The sequence below is a fragment of the Pongo pygmaeus genome, chromosome 19 (genome assembly GCF_028885625.2).
Source record: "Pongo pygmaeus isolate AG05252 chromosome 19, NHGRI_mPonPyg2-v2.0_pri, whole genome shotgun sequence".
NCBI classification, from domain to species: domain Eukaryota; kingdom Metazoa; phylum Chordata; class Mammalia; order Primates; family Hominidae; genus Pongo; species Pongo pygmaeus.
This window is the reverse complement of record NC_072392.2, coordinates 9,161,952-9,187,542: the sequence shown is the minus strand read 5'-3', so window position 1 is coordinate 9,187,542 and position 25,591 is coordinate 9,161,952. Positions and strand designations below refer to the sequence as shown.

Below are 25,591 nucleotides of genomic sequence, written 5' to 3'. Positions count from 1 at the left end.
GTGTGTATGTGCATGTGTGTGTGCTATGTGTGCTTGTGTGCTAAAGTATGTGTGTGACTGTGTGTGATAGTCTGTGTATCTGATGTGTGGTGTGATGGTGTGTGTATGTGTGCGTGTGGTGTGTGTGCCTGTGTGATAAAGTGTGTGTGGTGTGTGATGGTGTGTGTATGATGTGTGTGTGACTGATAGTCTGTGTATCTGAGTTTGATGTGTGTGGTGTGTTTGTGATTGTGTATATGTGTATGCATGCATGTGGTATATGTGCCTGTGTGATAAAGTATGTGTGTAATGGTGTGTTTGATGTGTGTGATGGTGTGTGCATGGTATGTGTGCCTGTGAGTGGTGTGGACGTGAGCACAGCGGTTGTGTGAGACATGGGAGGCAGTGCAGACAGGAGGAGGTGAGGATGGAACAGTGGAGCTTCTCCCCAGGAGCACGGGGACGGGATGGGAGGAAGGGGTTGGAAGGGAGACGGGAAGGGAACAGGAGGAGGCAGAGGGACTCCGCCAAGGAAGCCTCTTGGCTTGGTGGGGTGTGAGGCGGGGCCTCGTGGGGCGGGGCTGGGATGCTCCAGTCCCCTGGCGGTGGTTTCCGGGGCTGTGGTTTCAGGTGTGTGCTGTGTGACTGCAGGGTAGGTGCCTCCAGCAGGGCCTTGCTCTGCCTGTATCTGAGCTGCCCCACAGGATACCAACTGTGTGGTGAGCACGCACACACTCACACCCACACACTCACACCCACGCTGCTCACTCGCCACCTCCTCGCAGAGGAAGGGTCCCTCCAAGGCTGGGCTTTCCTGAGAAGCTGGCGGGAATCGCGAATATGCTTGAAAATAATAAAACCTGTCTTCTGGAAACAACTGCTCCCCACTCAGCCTCCCTGGTGTCCTCCAAGCATTTGCAAGAAGAGCCGGATCCCCTAGAGGGCAACAGAGGACTAAGTGCCCCAGGAGAGGGCAGCCAGGTGACCTGAGACAGCCTCCCCACATGACAGCCTCCCCACGGCCCCTGCCCCTTAGACACGGTGCCTGCTGTGGGCGGTGGGCACGGCCAGGGTCTCACTTAGAAGGATATCATGTGCCCTGGACTACACCTCCATGTGACAGATGAGGAAACCGAGGCCCTGGCGGCGAAGCTCCCTGTCCACAGTCACACAGCAAATTAGGAACCTGCGTCTCCAGAGCTCCCTTCGGTCCTGGGGTCCCTCCGATGTGAGTGGCATGGCAGGGCCTTGGCACTGAGGCCCCCCCACCCCAAATCCCTTTGCCTTGCTTCGTGCCCTTAAGCCTACCGGAGCTGGGCTCTGGCTCTCTGTAAGTGTGTGCCCGAGAGAACACGGGGCAGGGCTGGCGCCCCGAGCCCGCAGGCCCCTTCTCATGGGCCCCCACCGCCCCAGCCTTCCACCCTCCAGCCACTGCCCAGGTCCCCAGAGCCCTAGACCCGCGCTCTTCAGCCACACAAGGGCAAGGCCCGCGAGGCCTCGAGGAGGAAGGGGGTCTGGGGCTGCTGGTAGCCAGGCCTGCTCTTCACCCAGCAGGGGCAGCAAACCCGAGGTTCTAATTAGCGGCTTCTGGAACATCCAAGTGCCCTGGGTGAAGGAAATGTGTTTCCTAATTGGCCCCCTGCCGGGTGTCAGTCAGAGAGCGGGGATTACGCAGCCTCTGAGGGAGCCCCTGCCCGGCCGGCCCTGGCCCGCCCAGCCTGGCAGCCTCCCCTGCTCTCTCATCCCCAGGCCAGCTCCCTCCTGCCCTCCCCCTGCTGGTCACCTTCTCCCTGGGCTGGCCCAAGTCTGTGTGGGAGGGACACTCCCTTACACACCTTCTCAGGGGGGGGCCAGGGGCCCAACACAGGACACATGGGAGATTCTCCATAGACGCCAGCAGAGCCCACTGGAGGCCTCGGCCCAGCCTCAGAGAAACCCATGGGCCTGGCGTTGTCCTCAGGGTCCCCGGCCAGCCCCTGTGGGGCCACTCACTCTTCTATGACCAAGCACACTCCCCAAGGCCCTGCCACCCCACCCTGCAGGGCTCCTCTGAGCCCTCCACAGAGGCCCGTGAAATCCCTTTCCAGACATTGTTCTTGGTCTGCCTCCTGCCTGAACACACAGGCTGAGCTGGGGGTGGGGAGGACTCCCCAACTTTTTTTTTTTTTTTGAGACAGAGTCTCACTCTGTTGCTCAGGCTGGAGTGCAATGGCATGATCTCGGCTCACTGCAACCTCCGCCTCCCGGGTTCAAACAATTCTCCTGCCTCAGCCTCCCTGGGATTACAGGCGCACACCACCACACCCGGCTAATTTTTTGTATTTTTAGTAGAGATGGGGTTTCACTATGTTGGCCAGACTAGTTTCAAACTCCTGACCTCGTGATCCGCCCACCTGAGCATCCCGAAGTGCCCCCAACTTTTAAGTGACCACAAGAGTCCCAGAACACTCCTGGAACCAGAAACACCACACCACCCCCAGGGCTGAGGAATGACAGGGACAGTGTCAGTCCTGGCTGTGGAGTCACCGGCTTGGAGCGTGGTGAGGACGACATGAAAGCTAGTGGTGCCAGAGCCCCAGCCCCCATCAGCTCCCTGGGGGGATCCCACTGTGCCCCCCCACCAACACCTGCTGTTCCTCCAGTCTTGTCTTGCAGCAGAAATGTGGACAGCTGGGTGAGGTGCCTGGGCCGTGGCTGTGGGGGCAGGAGCCGGGTAACCACCATTAGGTCTAGAAACGTAAGCACACAGGGCTGGCCCGCAGCCCTCTGGAGAAACTGGGATGGGAAGGAAAAGCTCAAGGAAAGCTGCTGTGGAAGGGGCGGGAGGCCGGGCCACTCCCTGGCTGGGTAACTGGGCAAGTCACCTCACCCAGCCAGGCCCATGTCACTGCCTATGACCCAAGCAACCTGAAGCCCACCATCCCTGCCACCTGCTTCGCTGATAACCCATGAGGGAGTCGGGTGTCAGGCAAAGGGAAGGCTGAGTCAGGGAACAGAGGGTCCGATGGCACCCTGAGGCTCTGCCCCACCCTTCCCCGCCCCAAGAGAGATGCCCCCCATTGCCCAGGGAGGCCACAACAGGGCAGGGCGCAGGGAAGGCCTAAGGGGCTCCTTCGAGTCTACGAAAGGAGGGTGTCAGGTTCGGCAGACAGCGAGGGGCTGCCTGAAGAGAAGGGGTGAGGGGCCAGGAGAGCTCTGAGGGGCCAAGGTGCCCCCTGGAATATTGTTGGGGAGGCAGAATTCACTGGAAGGAACAAAGTCAGAGACCAAGAAAACCAGGTTGAGTCAACTAGAATTCGGTGGAACACAGGATCGGTTTTGGGCCCTTTTACAAGCCCCATTTTCATGATTTCATGATTAAAGAACAGAGCAGAGGCTGCGGGTCAGTGCCTTCCTCTTTGCTCCTAGACTGCCTCTCCACAGTGTAGCTGCTTAAAGGGTTCTTCAAGACTAAAACCAAACCAAATAGGCTATCAAAACAATCCGTCCCCCAAGCAAGCCCACCTATTCCTCTCCCTTCCCCTCCTACCTCCTTGCCGAGGGTACCCCTAGTCCTTGTGCAGGGAAAGATGGGGAGAGGAGAAGCACAGGGCTATCCCTCTGCGACCCGTTAACTCCTCTGGGCCTGCTGCTTTGCTAGGAGGACAGTGCTGCAGTGCCCAGGTCCAAAGCCTAGGAAAGCTGCAAGAGCCTTGGGCGTCCTGCTCAAGTCCTCATCTCACAGGAGGGCTACCTAGGGGAGTGGGGAGAGGCCTGCCCCATGGCCCACCTCACAGTCCCCAGGGGACACTGAAGACCCAGAGCCGGAAGGATGCGGTCCCTGCAGCTCAGAGGCCATATGAGCTCCTTTTTTTTTTTTTTTTTTGAGACAGAGTCTCACTCTGTCACCCAGGCCAGGCTGGAGTGCAGTCATGTGATCTCAGCTCACTGCAACCTCTGCTTCCCAGGTTCAAGGGATTCTCCTGCCTCAGCCTCCCGAGTAGCTGAGATTACAGGTGGGCGCCACCACGTCCAGCTAATTTTTGTATTTTTAGTAGAGACAAGGTTTCACCATGTTGGCCAGGCTGGTCTCAAATATTCCCCCTCAGGTGATCTGCCCACCTCGGCCTCCCAAAGTGCTGGGATTACAGGCGTGAGCCACCACACCCAGCCCTGAGCTCCTTTCAAAACAACCCAGGGCCCCTACTTTCCTGGCTTGGAGACAGCACTTTCTTTATCTTAAAGTAACTGCAAGTTTGATTTCTAAATCTAGGTTTATTTTCCCATGGGAGGTGGAAGTTTCCACACTACTCTGGGATGTATACAGCTTAACGCAGCTTTTAGGAATTGACTGTAGAACCCTGAAGGGCCTTGAACTTTGATGCCCACGGCCTGGCAGCTTCTGAATTGATGCATAATACCTGCCGGCTGCTCTTCTTCACCCTGTAGGAGGCCAGAAGGCCTGTGGGGAGTGGGGCTGGATTACTGGGGTCTTACCCTGGCTTCAGTGTGTGTGTAGGAAGTGTGCGTATGAACTCTCACTCACACACACACACACACACACACAATAAATGATAACATTTTAGAAGTTCTCCAGATTCCTTTAGATACCTTTGGGCCTTGTCATTCATTTCACTATGCTAAAAGGTCCCGACCACTGTCCTTATTAAAGAAGAAAGCCTTGTTCAAGCAGCTGGCCCAGTTAGGATCTCCATGAGGTCTGGGTCCCAGGGCAGGGCTGCCGGACCCCCACAGGGTCAGGGAAGGGACGGAGCTCAGATTCTGGATAGTGACGCCTCCTCCACAGACGGCCTTCGCTTCTCACCCCTCTTCCTCCACCGCCGTTTCCTCCCTCCTCCTCTTTCCTCACCAGCTTCCTTTGGATGCAGCAAACACTGTTTGCTGGGAGCCTGTTAGGCACCCGTGCTCTGTCCTCCCCCTATACACTCAGCAAGTGGCATCATCTCCATCTTACATATAAGGAAACTGAGGTTCAGGTAAGCAATGGGGCTCATCCCAGATCCCCTGAGAAGCATATGATTAGGACAGCCTTGGGAAGCTGAGCAGAACAGAGAGGTCGTTCTGCCTTCCCAGAGGTGGCCAGGAGGTGCTGGGGCTGGCAGGGCCACTGAGGGGATAGGGGCTGCACCTCCTGGGGCCAGTTAAAGATGGGACAGGAAAGATGGGCTATGTCCAGCCGGAGTGACGAGGAGGATGGAGGGAGGTGGGCAGATGTGGACTTTCGTGGGCCCAGAAGAGGGAGGCCAGCCCCAGGCTGAATGCCTGGCCCACCAGGTCAAGGCGAGGCCCCGTGCTAGAAAGAACCAGGCCTGGATTCAGGAGTCCTGGGCCTGGGGCTCCTTCTTGGCCTAGGGTGGGGGCCTCATCCACCCACATGGATGCCCTGGCTGTATGCAGGGGCCTTGCCAGTGGTCAGCTGGACAATGCTTTCGGGGTTTCTGTTTGCATCCCCCATTCTGAAGAGCCCCCGCCGCCAGCCCCAGCTCTTCACACACACCTGCCCGCTGGCCACTGCAGGGCCCTCCTCCTGCAGGCTCCCAGACCATCTCAACCCTCCACGACCACCGTGAGAGCAAGGAGACAGGACACACCCTTCCCAGGAAGGGAGCCTGAGGTCACAGGCAACAAGCAGTCTCTGCAGGTGGCCCCCAGGACTGTCTGCCCCATAGGTCCGGGCACTGGAACTTCCGGTGCATGGGAATGAGTGGTGAGCCGTTTATAGCGCAGACTTCCGGCCCCGCTACAGCCTGGCAGAACATTGGAAATGCACCGGGGAGCTACCGGCCCTTGTCTGATGCCCAGAGAGCTTCCCTTTGAGCCACGTGGACTCGGGTCAAATCCCTGCAGTATGATGCAGACACAGAAGACCACAGAGGTAAAGCCATTGGTCTGTGGCCACACAGCCCATCAGTGGCAGAGTCAAAGCCAGAGGCCAGCCTGGGTGTCCCAGCCTCAGGGGGGTGAAGGGGAGAAACCATGCCACTGGGCTCCTCATGCCCCCGTCTCTGAGGGCCAAGGAGGAAAAGATGAGAAATTCCCAGGATAAGAAATTCCCAGGCGTGGGATCCGTCCGGCTAGTTCCCATCGGTCACAGGGTCTCCACGACCAACACCCATCGGGGGCCAGCTGCACCCCAGCCCCAGCGCCTCGCTGGTCACGTGGCCCCCTCCCATCCTCCCCAGACAAGGGGACTCTCACTCACCATAGTCCTTCTTGCAGTACTTTTTCATGTTAATCTTCAGCTTCCCCTTGGAGGCCTTGCAGTAGGAATCGCAGTCTGCAGGGGGGTTGGTGGGGGGGGAGCACAGACAAAAACTAATTAGGCTGGCGATGAATAGGCTGGCGGGCAGAGTAGGAGGCCGCCTCCCTAAATAGCCAGAGGCCTGTGATACCCATGGGCCGGGCCGGGCCGGGCGCGCAGGCGGCCATTCAGGGCAGGCCTGGGCTTCTAAAGAGGCCTGAGGGACAAAGGACCCCCGTCTGACCCACCCACCCCCTCCCTGGCCTGACGAATCCTTTAGCCACCGCCTGCAACCGCCCTGGCCTCCGTGAGAGTCTCGGGGGGCTCCTGCCACCCAGGGCTTCTGAGCACCACACAGATTCTCCCTATTCTTAAGACGCAACTGGAGCCTGATTAAAGCCGATAGAGGCCTCATTGTCACCCCGCGCCCCGGGTCTGTGTCAGGCGCTGGCTTTCATGGCGCGGAGCCTCTGGCTGGGGTCAGGCCTCAACAAAAGAGGTCACAGGGGAAATTAGCAGCCCATGAAGCATTAGAAAACCCCTTTGGTGTCCACTCTACTGCAGTGTGCAAATAAAATGCCCCACGAAGACGAGTTCAGTTCTAATGGGCCCTACTGCTGAGAGGCAGGGCTGCTGGGCCTGCATCCACTGGGTATCACTGGGGGATTCCAGGGCCCAACCGAGAGCCAAGCAGGATGTGGAGGGCACCAGGGCCTGCCAGCCCTTGGGCCTGTGTCAACCCCCAAATGCAGCTTCCCACTTCAGCCCAACCATGGCCTTTCCCTGCCAGCCATCGCTGTTCTTTGAACAAGGAGACACAATTCCTTCGCCAAGTCTGTGTGTGACAGCTTCACGTGATGGCACAGATCATCACAGAAGAGGCTCAGCAAATCTCCCCCAGTGTGCCCTGCCCCCAGCACTCTGCAGGCAGGATCTCATTCAATTCTCACAACCCTTCTTTGATGTGTAGGTATCATTCCCATTCTGCAGACAAGAAGGCTGAGGCTCAAAGAGGGTAAGCCACCCGCCCAGTGCACTCTGGGTAGCTACTACCAAGGCTGGCCTGAGATGCCAAGATCCCTGCACTCCTGGTTAGGCGATACACTCTGACAGATTCCCCCTCAGTGTGGGCAGAGGTGAGCTCAGAGCCAGGGATGGGGAATGCCCTGTATTTTAGCAATTCCCAGACTGCCTGGGGGAAGACCAACCAGGCTGGCCAGCGGGGAGGAGCGGGGAGCTGCAGGGGGCCCAGCCTGTTCTAGAAGCAGTGGTGGCATGGGTTGATGGAAGTTGGCTGGGTGTGTGTCCCAGTGAGGGATTAGGAAAAGAGGACCAGGAGGGGAAAGATTCAACACACATGTGTGCACACACACGGGCGGCTGCTCCAGGGGTAGGTGGCAGCCCCCTATCCCGCAGAGGGGAAAACGAAGGTCAAGGTAAGGGAGGAGTGATTTGTGTGGCAGCACAAGGGGAAGCCCAAGCAGGAAAGCAGAGGCCTCCCGGTGCCGCTTGCACCCCAACCCAGGACTTAGATCTGCAGGGAGTGTTCAGGGAGACCTCTCCAGGGCTGGCCTCTGGCCTGTGAAGGCCGCTGCCTCCATCGAGGTCCTGAGATACACTGACTGGTGCCTCAATGAAGATCAACGCAGCTCCATCCCACTACCTTGGGGGCCATGGGTGCGGTAGCCTCCCACTGCTTCCTGTGCCAGCCTCCTGGGGGCCCCAGTTAGAAACCAGTCTCAGGAAATGGGAGAAAAACAGCCCTGCTTCCTGCTCCCTACGATCTGAGCCCTTGGAGCCCCTTCATGACACCCCTGCTCCACAGCACTGGTGGCCACAGTCCCCATCCCTCCTGCCATCTGGACAGCAGCTTGATTACTGAAGTGGGGATTTCTTGGGGTACAGGGACTGGGCTGTCCAGAGAGAGTGGCCCTCACTCTACTGTAGTCAAGCCTGAGAGGTCGGGATGAAAGTGACGGCAGCCCAAACACGCAAGTCAACGGCACCATCAGCGCCGCGGCCGCACTTCCCTGCGGGGAACAGCCGCTCTGGGCCACATCTTTGCCAGCTCAGGGACAGATGATGCTTACAATAAAGCCACGGCTGGGGCTGAACCCAGGTTGTACGTAAGTCCTGGCGATTCTGCGTGAGCTGGCTGAAATCCCTTCCTGCTTTCTCCACTTAGGGAAGCGAACTGGAATGCAAGTGGTGCTGAGTGACTTTCTTGCAGGGGCGGCCTTGAATCCACTATCCTTGCCTTTTTTTTTTTTTTTTTTTTTTTTACAAAAGCCATCATCCCACAACCAGCACTTTCATTTCCAATCAGGAGGAAATCCCTTTCACCGGCCTCCTCACCATGGGCCAAGGCGCACCTCTCCATCTCAGACTTGTAGATAGCACAGGCTGCGGCAGAGGCGGTGCCTTTGAGCACGTCAGCTCTTCCGAGCCTCATCGGATGCTTTGAGGGAGGGACTGAGGTGCCTAGCTTAGAACTAAGAGCTCAGAAAGGTTCCAGAGCAGCCCACCCAAGGTAAGCCCCGCCCCAGGGGGGGGCAGGAGGAAGGCAGATGAGCCCTGGGACAGCCTGGCCCTGTCCCTTCAGCGTCACTGTCCCAGCCTAGAAACCTCTACAGCTCCTCTCCCCAGAGCCAAGTGTCTACCTGGGACAGAGACTGGCCTAGAATGTGTGGCATCCATCACTGCCTAATTAGATCGCACTCACAGGCCCTGCTTGACAAATCACAGTCATCACCATGAATATCCAGTCTGTACCTCACTAATGGCAGCTACTCCCACGATACTAATGAGGTGCTGGGCACTGTTCTCACGGTTGATGAACTCATCTTGGCCCTTCAATCAGACCCCATTTTGTAGATGAGAATCTAAGGCACAGAGACATTGGTGACTCACCAGCTCAAAGTCGTGTGCCCAATGAGGCAGTCTGGCAGCCCAGTCCCTGCTCTTAACCTCCTGCTCCCAGTCCTGGCTATGCAGTGGCATCATGATGCCTGGGTCCCACTCCCAAGAATTTCTGATTTCCTTGGCTTAGGGAATGGCCGGAATGTCTGAATTTTTTAATGTTCCCCAGATGGTTCTAAAGCACAGCCAGGGTTAGAACCACAGTCTGAATCAACTGTGAGAGATGGGGACAGTCTCCACACCCATGATTTGCACAGAGCACCCAGTGTGGCAGAGGAAAGATCCAGATAAGGTGGCTGCTGAGTCAGACTGGAGAGTGCTGACAGGGAGAACCTCAGGCTGCTTGCCCTTACAGAAAATGACATCAGCCTCTGAACATTTGGAGTTGCATTTGCTGTTTTTTTTTTTGTTTTTTTTTTGTTTTTGGTGTCTTTCCTTTCTGTCAGCTGGAAATTCTTGTCAGATCAGTGTGCTTGTTGCAAAATGTCCCCTATGCCCTTCAGATTTGCTAGGAAAACAAAGACCAAGCTTGCTAGAATTGTATGTAAAATACAGGTAACTAGGCTTGGAAGGAGAGGCTGAAATGTTCTCCCTTGGGTAAAGTGAATAACCTTCAGAATATGGACACTGTGACAGCTGTTTGGCTGCTTGTGGACTCTTTGTTTAGGTTGTATTCCAGATAGCTGAGGTCACTGGACAATGGCCCCCCAATAAGGAAAATGTTACTGTATGTTCTCTCTCTATGGTACACACAAAGCTACAGAGAGTGCTTCAAGATGGACAAACCACAGCTTTAAAATGCAGCTTTGACTCCTTCTTCAAACTGGCATCTACTTGGCAGCCTCTCACGTAGCTCCCCCTTGTTTTGTTCCAAAACAGCCATAAAGACAATGAGAAAACCTGAACATTCACACTAGTGCCAAAAACAAAACTGATGATGACCCAACGCTGGGATCTGGGAGCAATCTCCAGTAATTAAAGGCAGATGGTGGCAGACTAAGCAAAACCTGTTCAGGTTTTACCTCAGGACACAGCTTTTTGTCTGATGAGCAGAAAGGTCCTGAAAAAAGGGAGGAGGACAGAGTGACAAGGACCAGAGAACAAATAAGCAGCAAGTGAGTGGGGGCAGTGGGGACGATCCCTCCTCCAGGGATGGGAGTTTCAGGACCGCTAGGGACCAGAAGGACAGCAGTACAGCAAAGATCTCACCATATATATATATATCTATATATCTATCTATATAGAGATATATATATATATATATATATATATTTTTTTTTTGAGACGGAGTCACGCCCTGTCTGTCATCCAGACTGGAGTGCATTGGCATGATGTCGGCTCACTGCAACCTTCGCCTCCTGGGTTCAAGCGATTCTCCTGCCCCAGCCTCCCAAGTAGCTGGACTATAGGCGCACACCAGCTCATCCACCTAATTTTTTGTATCTTTAGTAGAGACAGGGTTTCACCAAGTTGGCCAGGCTGGTCTCGAACTCCTGACCTAATGATCCGCCCACCTCGGCCTCCCAAAGTGCTGGGATTACAGGCACGAGCCACTGCACCCGGCCTCACCTTGTATTTCTATCTAAATCCTTGCAGAGAATCAGAAAATCAGGCAACACAGAGAAAGGAAGAGCACTACCTCCACAGAGCAGAAGGAAATCCAGGGAAAGGCTGGTAGGAACCAAGAGCTGAAGACAGAGCTGTGCACCTTCCTGGCCATCCTCCTGAAATCTGAGATGGGAATCCAGCCATTGCACCAGTACACAGATCTGCAATTTTTTTCTTCTTCAAAGGATCAAACAGTGAATACTTTAGGCATAGAGGACCATACAGTTGCTGTCACAAGTATTCATCTTCGTCACTGTAGCTTAAAAACAGCCATACACATAGGTGTACATGCCAAATGGGAATGGCAGACTAAAAAGACTAAAATGACAAAGCTTCTATGAACTAGAAGAAAGGCAGTAAGGGAGATGAAACTGAGCTGAAACGAAAAGGGTGATGCGTAAAAGAAAGAGTTGGAAAAAGATGAAACCCCTGTAGCACAATTAAAATCCCCTTCAGAAGGTCTGGGTGTGCTCTCACTCCTGTAATCCCAGCACTTGGGAGGCCGAGGCAGGAAGATCGCTTGAGACTAGGAGTTCAAGACCAGCCTGGGCAATGCTGCAAAATCCCATCCCTTAAAAAAATGAAATAAAACAAACAAAAAGACCATAGCCAGGCGTGATGGTTACTTGGGAGGATGAGGTGGGGGTATCACTTGAGCCCAGGAGTTTGAGATTATAGTGAGCTGTGACTGCGCCACTGCACTTTAGCCTGAGTGACAGAGCAAAACCCTGTCTCTAAAAATAAATAAGTAATCCACTTTGAAAGCAGCAAAGATTCATGATACTGTAGAAAACTGATCCAGAAACATGGAGAATAAATTGGAGAAACTCTTACAAAATTTAGAGGAAAAAGACAACCTACATATTTAGAAGGAAAGGGCTCACTGAAGTTTTCCGAAAATCAACAAAAGGGGACCAACATCCAGACACATCTTTGCAAAACATATGAAATACCAGGACAAGAAAAGAATATATACAGATTAAACAACAACAACAACAACAACAAGCCAGTGAGATGATCGTGGAGCAACGTCTACAAGGTCTTAAGGGGAAAAATTTGTGACCTAAGAATTTTATACCTAGCTAGACTGTCTTATATTATGTAGGCCACAATAAAGAAAAGACATTCTCAAATGTGCAAGGGCTCAGAAAATGTTCCAAGTATCCTTTTGGAAATAAATACTTGAGAATGTTTTCCAACCAACTATGAAATGAATCAAAAGTAAGAGTTTACAGGGGAAAGTGATGGCATAAACACAAGGTGATGTGATTGACATCTCTGTGCTTACTGGTAATGAAAACTGAAACCAGTAAACATAGAGATGCCAAATTTGGTTCTAAAACATAATGCAAATATCATTTTTTAACTGTTTGAAAAGGGAACATCAGTGTCTCTCTCTCCTTCTCTGTTCCCGTGTGTGTCTCTGTGTGTGTGTGTGTGTGTGTGTGTGTGTATCTATCTAGCTATGTATATATAAAATATTTAAATTTAGTTTGAAACTTCAGATCATATTAAAAACTATGAAGTAGAATGAGCTGGGGAATAAAACCCTTTGTCTTAAGTACAGAGAATGTAAAAAATGCTATTTCATGTTCAATTCTGACAAGTAAGAGCTATTAGATCAACTAATGCTTCTGAAAAAACAAAAGATAATCACAGAACTCTGGAGAAAACAGGATATAAATTATAGCTAATATGCCAAAAGATAAAACAGAAAAAATGAAAAATATAAAAAGAAATTATGATAAATTAAGATCACAGAAGACCAACCACTAAAGATGAAACAATGAAGGGAAATGGATCCAACTGCTCTGCTGAAAAACTGAATTTAAAACAGAGTACTGTTTAAGAGGAATATAACCAAATAAAATGATTTTTTTTTGAGATGGAGTCTTGCTGTGTTGCCCAGGCTGGAGTGCAGTGGCATGATCTCAGCTCACTGCAGCCTCCACCTCCCGGGTTCAAGCTATTCTCCTGCCTCAGCCTCCTGAGTAGCTGGGACTACAGGCGCTTGCCACCACATCCAGCCAATTTTTTATATTTTTAGTAGAGACGGGGTTTCACCGTGTTAGCCAGGATGGTCTCGATCTCCTGACCTTGTGATCCAGCTGCTTCGGCTTCCCAAAGTGCTGGGATTACAGGTGTGGGCCACCGCGCCTAGCCTAAAGTGATTTATTTATTTTATTTTTATTTATTTATTTATTTTTTTAGACAGAGTCTTGCACTGTCGCCCAGGCTGGAGTGCAGTGGCGCGATCTCGGCTCACTGCAAACTTCACCTCCCAAGTTCATGCCATTCTCCTGCCTCAGCCTCCCAAGTAGCTGGGACTACAGGCACGTGCCACCACACCTGGCTAATTTTTTGTATTTTTAGTAGAGACAGGGTTTCACTGTGTTAGCCAGGATGGATCTTGATTTCCTGACTTCGTGATCTGCCCGCCTTGGCCTCCCAAAGTGCTGGGATTACAGGCAGCCAGCCTTTACACCCAGCCTAAAGATTTTTGTAAAGAGCTTACAACTTAAGCAGTAGCAAAGGTGTATCCACAAATGAAAACAAAAAAATGAACCAAAAGTGGAAATGCTAATATCAGCAAAGTAGAATTCAAGGCAAGCATGTTTATAGTGGAAAAAGAACATCACCTAGCAATTAAACAAGGATTTTTTGACGTAGAATAACATCTCATTGAAATATATTAAGCAAAAATCAATAGTAATACAAAATGAAACAGACAGAAGTCCTTAGTGAAAGAAGGCTAAATTAATCCCAAGAAGCGAAAACTATACAAGTCACATTTCCTGACCACAATATTATTTGTTATTAAAGAAGAAATAATGAAAATAAATGAAATGCATTCAATTCTAGAAGTTAGAAAATGAGCAAAACAAAACCCAAAGGAGGCAAAAGGAACAAATTAATAACAACAGAAGTAGAAATTAATATAGTAGAATACAGAAAAAATAGATAAATACATCCAAGAACTGATTCTTTGAAAACCCCAAATACAAGCTAAAAAAAAAAACAAAAAAAACAAAAAAAACAAAAAGACAAAACACTGTCATGTTTAACTACAAATAAAGAAAACGGAACTTTAAGAAGTAACAAGAAATAAATTACAAGGCTAGTATGTACAACTTTAGCCTAAAAATCTTGGAAATCTGAATGAAATGCAAAATGTTAGGAAAACATAAAGGAGCAAGTTAAACTGAGTAAGAGACATGGAATCTGAACAGATAAATAGTCATAAGAGATGTCTGGATAGAGATGGTTTCAGAGGTAGGTCCATGTAAACATTTAAAGGACACATCAATTTCAAGCTATTTGATCTATTCAGAAACACAGAAAAAGATGGAAAGCTATTAAGACGAAACAGATGACAGTCCTAAAAACTGACTGGTTTGCAACTTTAAAAAAGCAGTTTTATATGACTCAGCCTTAATATAAAAGCTGGCATAACCATATATACACACGGACTATATGGGCCGATTGATCAGCCTCATTTACTAGGAGACCCAACGTTTTACACCCCACAGTTTCCCATCCTACCCCTACCCAGCCGCTGGGACCCCATCCACCCTGCCAGGACACACTTGCTCCATGCAGGAGTAACAAGTAAAGAGTAGACAGGACGCCCTGCTGCCCTGCTCTCTCAGGGGAGCCTCTGGAGCTAGGATTGAGGGCACAGGTAAATACTGGCAGCTCTGCAGGGGGTCCTGCAGCAGGGCTGCCCTTCTATCTCACTCTACTACCCAAAAAGAGACAGAAGCTGCCAGGGCTGGACACAGGCACTGCCCGACCCCCTACTCGGACGCGCTCTGTCCCAGGGAGAGCCACTGAGACCTGGAGGCCACCATCTGCCTGGCTCGCAGCAGGCCCATCCTGGCTGGCTGGCATCCTGGCTCCTCCTGGGAGCAGTCTACCCTCCCTTTTATTCCTCCCACCTGCTCCTCTGACCGACCCACAGCCAAGAGCCAAGAGGTGGCCTGCAGGCCCAATCCCAGTGGCCGAGACCGTCCTGCCTCTTCCTCCACCTTGGGTAGCTGGCCCCTCTGGTCTGCCTCCTGTGCCTCAGGTGCCAAAATCCTGCTGAGCCGGCCTGCTCGCCGGATCGAGTCTCATCTCTGAGCATATGGCAGGCAGAGCCCGGCGGCCATGGTTGAAGCCAGGGGCACCGCATCTGGCACCTCCCCTTGGAGCAGGGCGGGGAGCTGGCAAAGGTCTCGCTCTCAGCAGCCCTGGCCCACTCGCTCGCAACACCTCTGCCGCTCTGCTTCTGGGCTGTCGGGCTTGGGAAGGTGGGGCGGGGGGTGTAATGAGTGAGGGACACCCAGCCAACATGATCTGTCCTCCCAGGGCAGAGAAACCTGGAAGGGTTGGGTAAGTTGCAGACACCAAGGGCTGGGCGTAGGGGAGGAGCCCCTGGTTCTCTCTGGCCTGGGGTGAAAGAGTTTAAGGGGAGAAGGGCTGGGGCTAACAGGGGTGCCCAGCCAGCTCTGTCCATTTCGGCTGGGCCATTCTGCCCACCAGCAGGTGACACAAGGCAAATGAGGCCAGTCTGCCCAGAAAGTATGCTTGGTGCTGCCTGATCTAGAACCAGAAAGCTGCATGGAACCTCCATGGCCACAGAGTCCAGGTTTCCATGTGTTCGGTTTTCAAGGTGCTGCAGGCATCCGTGGGTTTCATAAGGGCCATGATGGGTGAGGCATGATGAGAATGGAGTACACACTCCCCAGGAAGCTGGCTCTCACCTCGTGGTCCTAGGCTGCAGGTATCTTCGTAACTCGCCCCACCCTGCCCCAGGTAAGACCACCTTCTTACCACCCTCACCAACAGCACCTCATCCAGGGGTAGAGCCACCTGTCAGGGAGAGCTGGGGCCCACAGGCAGATCTCTAGCCCCCACCCATCTCTCTAAGCCTGTGCTAGTCTCACCGACCCAATCCATCACCCTCAAGCCCTACTTGCCTCAAAAGCAAAATGCCCATTTGACTTTGGGCCTCAGGGGCAGAAAGGCTAACGATGCCCCAAATGAAGCATCTTCTAGCAATGGGCTGGCCAAGGAGCTTAGCAACCTATGGAAGTAAGTGTCTAGAAGATAGCCCGAAATGTTTGTAACACAGGAAGCCAAGGATTGGTGTCCTTCACATATAAAGAACTCTTCTGAATCAATAAGAAAAAGACAGCAACCCAAAATTCAAAGGCAAGAACAGGCCATTCACAAAAGAGGAAATAAAAAGGGAACGAGGAGATGCGCCCATGTTTAATCTCAAATTATCAAAGAAACAAAACATAAACCAACGAGAATATAGCGCTTCTGCCTAGCAAACTGGTGAAGGCAAGCATACACACACTCACACAATGTGGCTGGGGCACAGATTAAAATATGAACTTTCCCGAGCGTGGCTGGCATTGAGTGTCAAAACCCTGAGAACACACACACGCATACTCCAACGCAGCAACCCCACTTCTAGGAACTTATCATCCATTCATTCAAACGTTTGACGAAGCACTTCCCACATGAATGGCTCTGGGAGGCACTGGGTGTTTCCCAAGGCTAATGGAGCAGTGGGTGGCATCACAGCAGGAGGGGAGAGGCCAACAGCACGAGCGTCATCACTCCCATTCCTGGCGGTGACACTCAGGAAATGACGACAGTGAGCCGAGCACACTGCGAGAGAATGCGTGGGGGCAGGGGGCACAGGTGGAGACCTACTTAGACCGGTCCCAGGAGGTGACACTCAGATGACAAGAGATCAGCCCTGGGAAGTGCAGGGAGGAGCATCCCAGCACTCAGCAGGTGCAAAGGCCCTGGGGCAGGGAAGTGTGAGAAACCAAAAGGAGGGGAGACTGGAGCTGGCAAAAGCTGGGGTTTGCCCAGCTAGAGATGAGGCTTACAGTTTGCAGGGAGTCCCTAGGGCCTTTTCAACAATGGCAGGGGTTTGGATTTTATTCTAGAAGAATAGCATGTGCACAGAAATGTTGGGTGGTGGGCCTGTGGCTGGTTTTTATACTCTTGCTTTGCTGTCTTATCTATATATTTTAAAATTTACTGCAATGAGGATACAATTCTTGTGTTAGAAAGAAAGAAACATGGCTGGACGTGGTGGCTCATGCCTGTAATCCCAATACTTTGGGAGGCCAAGGTGGGCAGATCACGAGGTCAGGAGTTTGAGACCAGCCTGACCAACATGGTGAAAACCCATCTCTACTAAAAATACAAAAATTACTGGGGCATGGTAGCACATGCCTGTAATCCCAGCTACTCAGGAGGCTGAGGCAGGAGAATCACTAGAACCCAGGAGGCAGAGGTTGCAGTGAGCTGAGATCACGCCATTGCACTCCAGCCTGGGCAAGGGCAACAGAGCGAGACTCTGTCGAGAAAGTGAGAGTGAGAGAGAGAGAGAGAGAGAGAGAGTGAGAGAGAGAGAGAGAGTGAGAGAGAGAGAGAGAGAGTGAGAGAGAGAGAGAGAGATGGGGGAGAGAGGAGAGATGAGAGAGAGAGAAAAAGAGTAAAAATAGTCTGAGGTGAGGCTTTTTTTTTTTTTTTTTTTTTTTTTGAGATGGAGTCTCACTCTATCACCCAGGCTGGAGCACAATGGCACAATCTCAGCTCACTGCAGCCTCCGCCTCCCAGGTTCAAGTGGTTCTCCCACCTCAACCTCCCAAGTAGCTGGGATTCCAGGCACCCGCCATCATGCCCAGCTAACTTTTGTATTTTTGTAGAGATGGGGTTTCACACCATGTTGCCCAAGCTGGTCTTGAACTCCTGACCTCAGGTGATCTGCTCGCCTTGGCCTCCCAAAGTGTTGGGATCACAGGCGTGAGCCACTGCATACTAAGTAACCCACTTACTTACAAGGGGTGGGAATCCTATAGTAAATGACATCTGTATTCAACAAGGTGACATTTATATTCCCAATCCATGGGGATTCTGCTGCGGAGAAGTGCTACCCCCTTCCCAGGAGATGGCAGAAGTGTGTGTGTCTCTCTGTGTGTGTGTGTGTGTACGCATGTGCCTGTGTGTGTGAGGTTTCATCCTCTCCCTGAACACCAACTGTGTGCATGGTAAGGTGGCTGGGAGTGAGGACAGTGCCCTAGCCAGGGTGGCTGGGGACAGCTCCCTGGGGGATAGCCCATGAATGAGACCTAAACAGTGCAAAGGAGGCGGGGCAAGAAGGTCTGAGGGAAGAGCATTCCAAGCAGGAAGAGCAGCCTGTGCAAAGGCCCTGAGGCAGGACCAAGCCCGAGCTGGTCCAGGGACTGGATGAAAGTTGGAGTTCCTTGCACAGACGGAAGGACAGGGGCAGGAGCTGAGAGATGAGTCCCAGAGCTTGAGGGGCCATGTGAGCTGGATAGGGTTTGACTTCTTTTTTAAATGTCATGCAAAGCACCTGAGGGGCCTGGCCTGGCCCAGGTCACCTAGGGCTGCTGGGTTTCATCACATAGGGCAGAGGCTGGCTTTTGCTTTCACCCTCTCAGGGACGGTGCCCTGACTGCCCAGGCCCCACCTCATGCCCAAGGCTACCAGAACGTGCTCTCCACTCCACACCATGGTTACAAAGAGCCAGGGTCAGGCTCTCAGGAGCCTAGACTGTCATTCTGCTGCCTGAGCTACATTCTGTCTCAGGAACTGCAAATACATATTCAGGTGAGGAAGCATGGATGTGAGTTCTTTATACTGGCAAACTGAAGCACTGGGTCCTCTTCCTGTACCAAGCTGGGGTCTCCAGGGCTTCGCTGGCCAGAGGGGGCCCTGGTGCGCTGGCCCCCACCAAGTGCTGCCCAGGGAAGCTCTGCCCTTTCTTTCTACTGCCTCCCTAGTTGTGGCCACCTTCTCAGATGGTTCCCTTTGGTGCACCAACAGGGGCAGAGGCAGGCTCCTGGACGGTGCACACAGCTGTGCAATGCACACCCAGGGCCAAGGCCTTCCTTCCTGTATACCCTCTCCTAGAGAGCCACCCACTGGGACAGCCTCAAACACCAGGCCTGGGTCTGACAGGTCCGCTCTGGCCCCCTGCAATATCGATTTTCCTTTCTTCCTCAAGAGCAAACCCTAATGTCTCCAATCTAGAATACTCTTCTTCAAAGACTCCCTTTCAGCTCACCGTGGCCAAGAATCTACTTCTGGCCCCAGGACATAAGTGGAAATCTATTGAGCAGGGCTGCAGGGAAAGGGTTCACATCATCCAACCTATGATCTGGGGCCATTCACCATTCCAAGTCTCAGGTTCTTCATCAGTAAAATGCGGTAGTGACGATGGTCATAACTGCTACCCGTTCATAGGATTTAGAAGGAAATGACTATGGTGCCGTCAGATGGGTAAGGGGAGGTCACAGATGGTCTCAGCTGTGTCCTGAAGGATGAGAAGGTGCCGCCAACTGCGTGTGATGGGCTCCAGGTGGCCTCCGACTCTGCAGCTGAGAGTGGAGGGTGAATGATGGTGGGCCAGTGGGAAAGGCAGGGCTAGATCCCTGGGCCTCGTGAGGCCAGGAGGAGAGCTGAGATCTGAGACGCAGTGTCCTGGGCCCAGTCCTTAGCAGACACAGGAAAATAAGTTGGTGTGGTGGGATCTGGATGATGCAGCCCTGCATCATCCAGCAAGGTCCCCTTCTTGGCTGTGCTACAGGCCTAGAGCTGGGGCCCTACAGGCAGGGCTGGGGATGAAGAGTACATCAGGCTCATGGGGGCGTCCACTCCTCCCCTGGAGCACGTGGTGGTAGAATCCTATTACTTGCAGAATAATATCTGGAAAGAATAGGACCTAAGCCCTTGGGTATTAGGAGAAGCCGGAGGCCATGAATGCCTTTCCCTTTGGCACATGTGCTTGGAATCCGCTCCTGTGCCACTTCCCTGTGCAGCCTTCCTCTCAGCCCCAGGCACAAGAAAACCTCCAGGTTTAGTGCCCATCTCCTGGTGTGGGATTTTCTGTCTGCCTCCTGCCCTGGCAAATCAGACCTTGATGTTCCAGCACCTAGCACAGTGCAGGTCACCACTGACTGCTCAGCGAACCCACTGGCATATACACTCTGGACAATAAGCTGACTGCGGTTGTCTCTGTGAGATACCAAGGCTGCCTGGACCAATGAACCCATAAACACAGGCTCCCCAAACAAAAGACATCAGTCAGCACCCTTTGCAATTATTCTGATGATACCCCTGAGACAGCCTGGGTAAAGGGTTTAGGCTTTCTTTCTTTCTTTCTTTAGAGACGGAGTCTCGATCTGTTGCCTAGGCTGGACTGCAGTGGCACAATCTCAGCTCACTGCAACCTCCGCCTTCCAGGTTCAAGCGATTCTTCTGCCTCAGCCTCCCGAGTAGCTGGGATTACAGGCACACACCACTACGCCTGGCTAATTTTTGTATTTTTGGTAGAGATGCGGTTTCACCATATTGGCCAGGCTGGTCTCGAACTCCTGACCTCGTGATCCACCTGCCTCGGCCTCCCAAAGTGCTGGGATTACAGGCGTGAGCCACCGCACCCAGCTGGTTTAGGCATCTTTAAAACCTGCCAAACTCTTTGACAACAAAGAGGGTACAAGTTGGGCTAGAGAGGGTTTGAGTGGCACCAGAAATCAGAAGGTCGTGACACCTTTGACAGATGCACAGCTAATATGTGAAAAATGGGACCCTTGAGCTCTGAATCGGAAGGATTTTCTGCAGGCCTCAGTCTGCTGTCTATGGGGTGTGGGATGTTAGTTGGACAAGAACATCTCTTCCTGGACCCCAGGATACAATCCACGGCTCCAGTGGCAACGGTCTCAGACTACTGATGAGCTTCAGGGCTGCAGGATGCTGGGAAGCGGGAAGGATCCAGCCGGACAGAGGGGGTGGCAGACAAGCAACCAAGGAACTCAAAATGCTGGCTCTGTGACTTACAAAGCTGTGTGTCCTTGGACACGTTGCTGCACTTCTCTGAACCTCCGATTCCTCATTTATTAAGCGGGGGTGAGCGTTTGTAACAATCTTTTAAAAAGTTCCAGCGAGATGAAGCCCGACATGACAGGCACTAAAAAATGTTGGCTCTCATTATCTTTACTGTAGTTTAGGAGCCATGGCAGAAAACCAATTTTATTGTATTACTGGCACATCCAATTATTTTAAACCCAAAGATATTTCTCACTCAAGTACGTCCTTGATTCACTGAATAATGGCTGACCTCTGGCTGTTCTGAAAAGCAATTCCATCTGTAGCGGATGTGGTTCCTTTACGGCACTTGTCACCCTGTGCAGTGATACATTTTTCAGTTTGGTTTGTTTATTGTCTGTCTTCCTCCCCGAAGTGAAGTCTTCACTGCTGTATCCCCAGGGCCCGGGACACATAACAAGCCCTCAATAAATATTTGTTGAGCAAGTTCAATAAAAATGGGCGCAGCTGCCACCACTGTGCGGCAGACAAAGTGACCCTCAGCCGAGCAATTCCGGCACTCCCCTACTCCAAAGGTGGAAGTCACCAGGCTCGAGTCTCTGTAAACAGCCGAAAAGTAAAGGCTCCAAGCAGGATTCGGAAGGGCGGAAAAAGGCAATTTTGGAAAATGCTGCAAAACTTAAAAAGCAAAGCTTGGAGAGTGTGGCTCCGTGCCTGGGGAGGAGAGCAGGAGCCGATAAATCTTCCCTCTCCAGGGAGGTTTGAAGGGCTTTGGTGTTTTGTTTGGACTTTAATAACACAGATCCTAAATCCACTGCCTTATGATGAAAATATATTTGCAGATTTAAAAATACGGGGCCTTGGATTCTGAGGGCAGCTCTCACAGGAGGAGCCAGGAAGGTTCCGAGGCTGGGTGACCGCCTGAGGATGAAATCCCCTCCCAGGCTGCCTGACCTGGAAGCCCATCCCGTGTCATTCCTGCCTAGTGCACCGGGACCCCCAAAGGGAAGGCATGGAGAGGCACGCTGGGGTGGACTTCTGGGATGGGGCAAGCCTGCCAGGCTTTTTCTACCTGAGCCGCCCCAGCCGCCTCCCCTGAGGGCAGGGTGGTCTGCAGCCTGGCTCAGGGGTGGGGTGGCCGGGCTGGGAGAGGTTGGGGGCTGCACTGACCATGTGAGATGGGAGCTCAACCCCTCTTCTCCACTTGGAACAAGAGGGTGCAAATGAGTCCCCAGCAGGCTCTTTCTTTTTGCTGAACAAGATGGATTGGAAAACAAATTGGCTCAAATAAAGCATGTAATTAGATTAAAGCCTCTTGCCCAGAGCATTTGGGACTGCAAAAAGCCCTCCTGGCTGGAGGCAGGAGACCTCAGCTGGCTGAACCAGCTCCTGGACATCCAGAATTTTCTCTTGACCCTCAGCTGCTCAGCCCCGGTCCTCCCCAGCCAGTATCAACTCTGCTGAGGAAATTGATTCTCCCGCGAAGTCACCCCAGACCCTGCTCTGCCACCAGTCCCAGACCTGGGGGTCACCCTGTTCCCAGCCTGCAGATGCTGCCTCAGCCTGAGAGGCATGCCCCAGTTGGAGCTCAGCCCATCTGCAGCAGGAGCAACCGGAATGGTGATGAGTCTACACCTGCCAAGCCCTCACCAAAGTGCTTTCCACCCAATGTCCTGGGTAAGCTGCACAGCCACACAGGAAGAGGCAGTTCAGGTGGTACTAGGACGGCCATGGCCATCACACACAGGAGAAAACAGAGGCACAAGTGTTCAGCATCCAAAGTCACTGACCGGTAGGGGCCTATTCCCTAACACAGCTGCCTTCCACTCCAGCACAGGACAGAGGGGTCTCTTTCTATACACAGAGCCATGGCAACCTGTTGACTAGTGAGTACTGACCCTTAACCTCCCCCCATCACAATACAGGAGCTGCCCCTTCTCTCTCTCTCTCTTTTTGAGACAGGGTCTCCCTCTGTCACTCCAGTTAGAGTGTAGAGGCGCAATCATAGCTCACTGCAGCCTCGAACCCCTGGGCTCCAATGATCCTCCTTAGCCTCCCACGTAGCTAGGACTACAGGTGCACACAACCAAACACAGCTAATTTATTATTTTTTGTAGAGATGAGGTCTCACTATGTTGCCCAGGCTGGTCTCGAAGTCTTAGGCTCAAGTGATCCTCCTGCTCCGGCCTCCCAAAGTGCTAGGATTACAGGCATGAGCCACTGCACCTGGCTGCCCCTTTTCAAGGGACCATCCTTTTGGCTTCCCAGCCCTCAGGCAGAACCTCTGTGTAGCTTCCCCTACCCTCATCTATCCTTGCCACCATACCCTTCCCCAAATAGTGCCCTCCTCCCACCAGCCAAGCCTTTAGAGATAAAGTGGTGTTCACAGCCTTCCAGGGGAAGTGGGCCACGTTCAAGAAGTTGCTGCACTGAGAGAGCAAGTTTCTCTTCCTGCACCTGTTTCTGAAGTTCCTCATCCAAATGGCAGATAAGTTCTGGCTCTTAATGGTAATGAAAGCCCAGGCAGGGAACAAGAGAAAGAAAAGAAGAAAGTGTGAAACCTGGAGTTCCTATTTTGAAAGGCCCGATAATGAGCAACATATCTCCAGAAAAAAAAAAAAAATGAGGGTTGATGGAAGAAGCACGGATTGAGAGCAAGTGAACAGGCAGCACACAGACCACTGGTTTCCCTACCCGACCTCATGGCAGGCATCACTAATCAACCACAGCACCCTAATGGGGCCCAGAACTCAGTAAGGTATTCCTTATTGACGTCCTTCAACTTCCAGGCTCTGCACCCTACAGTGGCTATTTGGGAGGGTAGCTGTGTCTTTGCCTGGTATGTGAAGGGAGTTGCTTAGTGAGGAAGCTGACGCATCCTTGCTATCCCTGATTCACTGTCATTTGCCACCGACTGACAGACTGGACACAGGCCACAGAACCCACCCCCTTGGAACTGAAAGAGTTGCTTGGCTCATGCCTGTAATCCCAGCACTTTGGGAGGCCGAGGCAGGCAGATCACATGAGGCCAGGAGTTCGAGACCAGCCTGGCCAATGTGGCGAAACCCTGTCTCTACTAAAAATACAAAACTTAGCAGGGTGTGGTAGTGGGTGCCTACAGTACCAGCTACTCAGAAGGCTGAGGCAGGAGAATCACTTGATCCTGGGAGGTTAAGGCTGTAGTGAGCTGAGATGGCGCCACTGCACTCCGGCCTGGGCAACAGAGTGAGACTCTGTCAGAAAGAGAGAGAAAGAGAAGAGAAAGAGAAGAGAAAGAGATGAGAAAGAGAAGAGAAGAGAAAAGGAAGGAAGGAAAGAAGGAAGGAAGGGTGGTCTATCCTTGCACTCCTGTTGCCATTCCCATTCTCTTAATCTCCCTGAATCTCCCTCATCACCGATCCTAGGACTGGACAGGACTGCCATCAGCTGAGCCTCACCTGACTTCTGTCACCCCACAGATGGCCTTACTTCCACTTTCTGGAACAGCCCAGCACAAGCCTTCCATCTGTTTCACCCCCAGAACAGCCTTCAAAACTTTTGAAGAAGGAGCCCCTCGCCTTCCAAGGCTTCCTGGTTCCTTCAAACTTAGAGGGCATGGTTTTTAGAAACCCCATTATGCTGGTTCCTCTTCCTAGACTCTCTGGTCCTCAGTTCTTTTTCTTTTCTTCCTTTTTTCTTTTTCTTTTTTTATAAGACAGAGTCTCACTCTGTCGCCCAGGCTGGAGTGCAGTGGCGTGATCTCAGCTCACTGCAACCTCCGCCTCCCGGGTTCAAGTGATTCTCCTGCCTCATCCTCCCGAGTAGCTGGGATTACAGGCGCCCCCCACCATGCCTGGCTAATTTTTTTTGTATTTTTAGTAGAGACGGGGTTTCACCATGTTGGCCAGGCTGTTGTCAAACTCCTGACCTCAAGTGATCTGCCTGCCTCAGCCTCCCAAAGTGCTGGGATTACAGGTGTGAGCCACCGCGCCCAACCAGTCCTCAGTTCTTGATATGAGAATTGAAGAAACCAACCATTTCCTCCCTACTTTACAGACATCTATGTTGAGCCTGAAAGTGCTTCAGATTCTTTGGAAGGTATGATAGAAACCTCGAAGTGTTGTAAACTGGAGCTACTTATCTGTTTTTCTTCATTCTCTGGAATACAGGTGAGAACTAGGCAGTAAGAGGTTCAAACAGTCAAACTACTATCACAAAGGAATCGACACATTGGCAGGAGGAGGGAACAACTGGCAAACAAGGGCAAAGAAGAGGCAGAAAATTATGAAACCAGCTGGGCGTGGTGGCTCACACCTGTAATCCCAGCACTTTGGGAGGCCGAGGCGGGCGGATCACAAGGTCAGGAGATCGAGATCATCCTGGCTAACACGGTGAAACCCCGTCTCTAGTAAAAATAAAAAAAATTAGCCAGGCTTGGTGGCAGGCGCCTGTAGTCCCAGCTACTCAGGAGGCTGAGGCAGGAGAATGGTGTGAACCCGGGAGGCGGAGCTTGCAGTGAGCCGAGATCACACCACTGCACTCCAGCCTGGCCGACAGAGCGAGACTCCGTCTCAAAAAAGAAAAGAAAAAATAAGAAAAAAAGAAAATTATGAAACCATGAAACACAGATGCAGAATATCGCAATATCATTTTGAACAGAGGTAAACAGTCCCAACAGTTGAATAAGATTTGTAACTATGACTGTTCAGACAGCACGATTCTTCTGCTACGGCTGAATCATCCTGAAAAGTAAAATTATGTTTGTTGTGCGTTGCTTAATAAGGCAAAAAAGTTGGTGATACATTTGGAAAAGATTTCCACTCCAAATGTTTTTTTACAGTTTTGTGGCATTTCAATGAATAATGTGTCTCAGGTTTCTGGGAACCCTATTTATGGGGAACCACTCAACCCACAACAATGTCACACCATGGTAGATACTGAAGTCCCCCCACCGGCAAGACCAAACTCTGCTACCTTCTCACATGGAGAATAAAGGTATTGGGT

At 51.9% G+C, this 25,591-nt stretch overlaps 1 protein-coding gene across 3 annotated transcripts in view; it reads right to left on the bottom strand.

Annotated features, from left to right (window-relative positions):
- Positions 1-25,591, bottom strand: part of NTN1 (netrin 1) — a 244,839-nt gene that overhangs the window by 16,848 nt on the left and 202,400 nt on the right. For all 3 annotated transcript variants that reach the window (XM_063657073.1, XM_054456614.2, XM_054456613.2), the window contains exon 6: positions 6,182-6,256. In XM_063657073.1, coding sequence (XP_063513143.1) covers positions 6,182-6,256 — 75 coding nt within the window. The remainder of the gene's footprint in view (positions 1-6,181; positions 6,257-25,591) is intronic.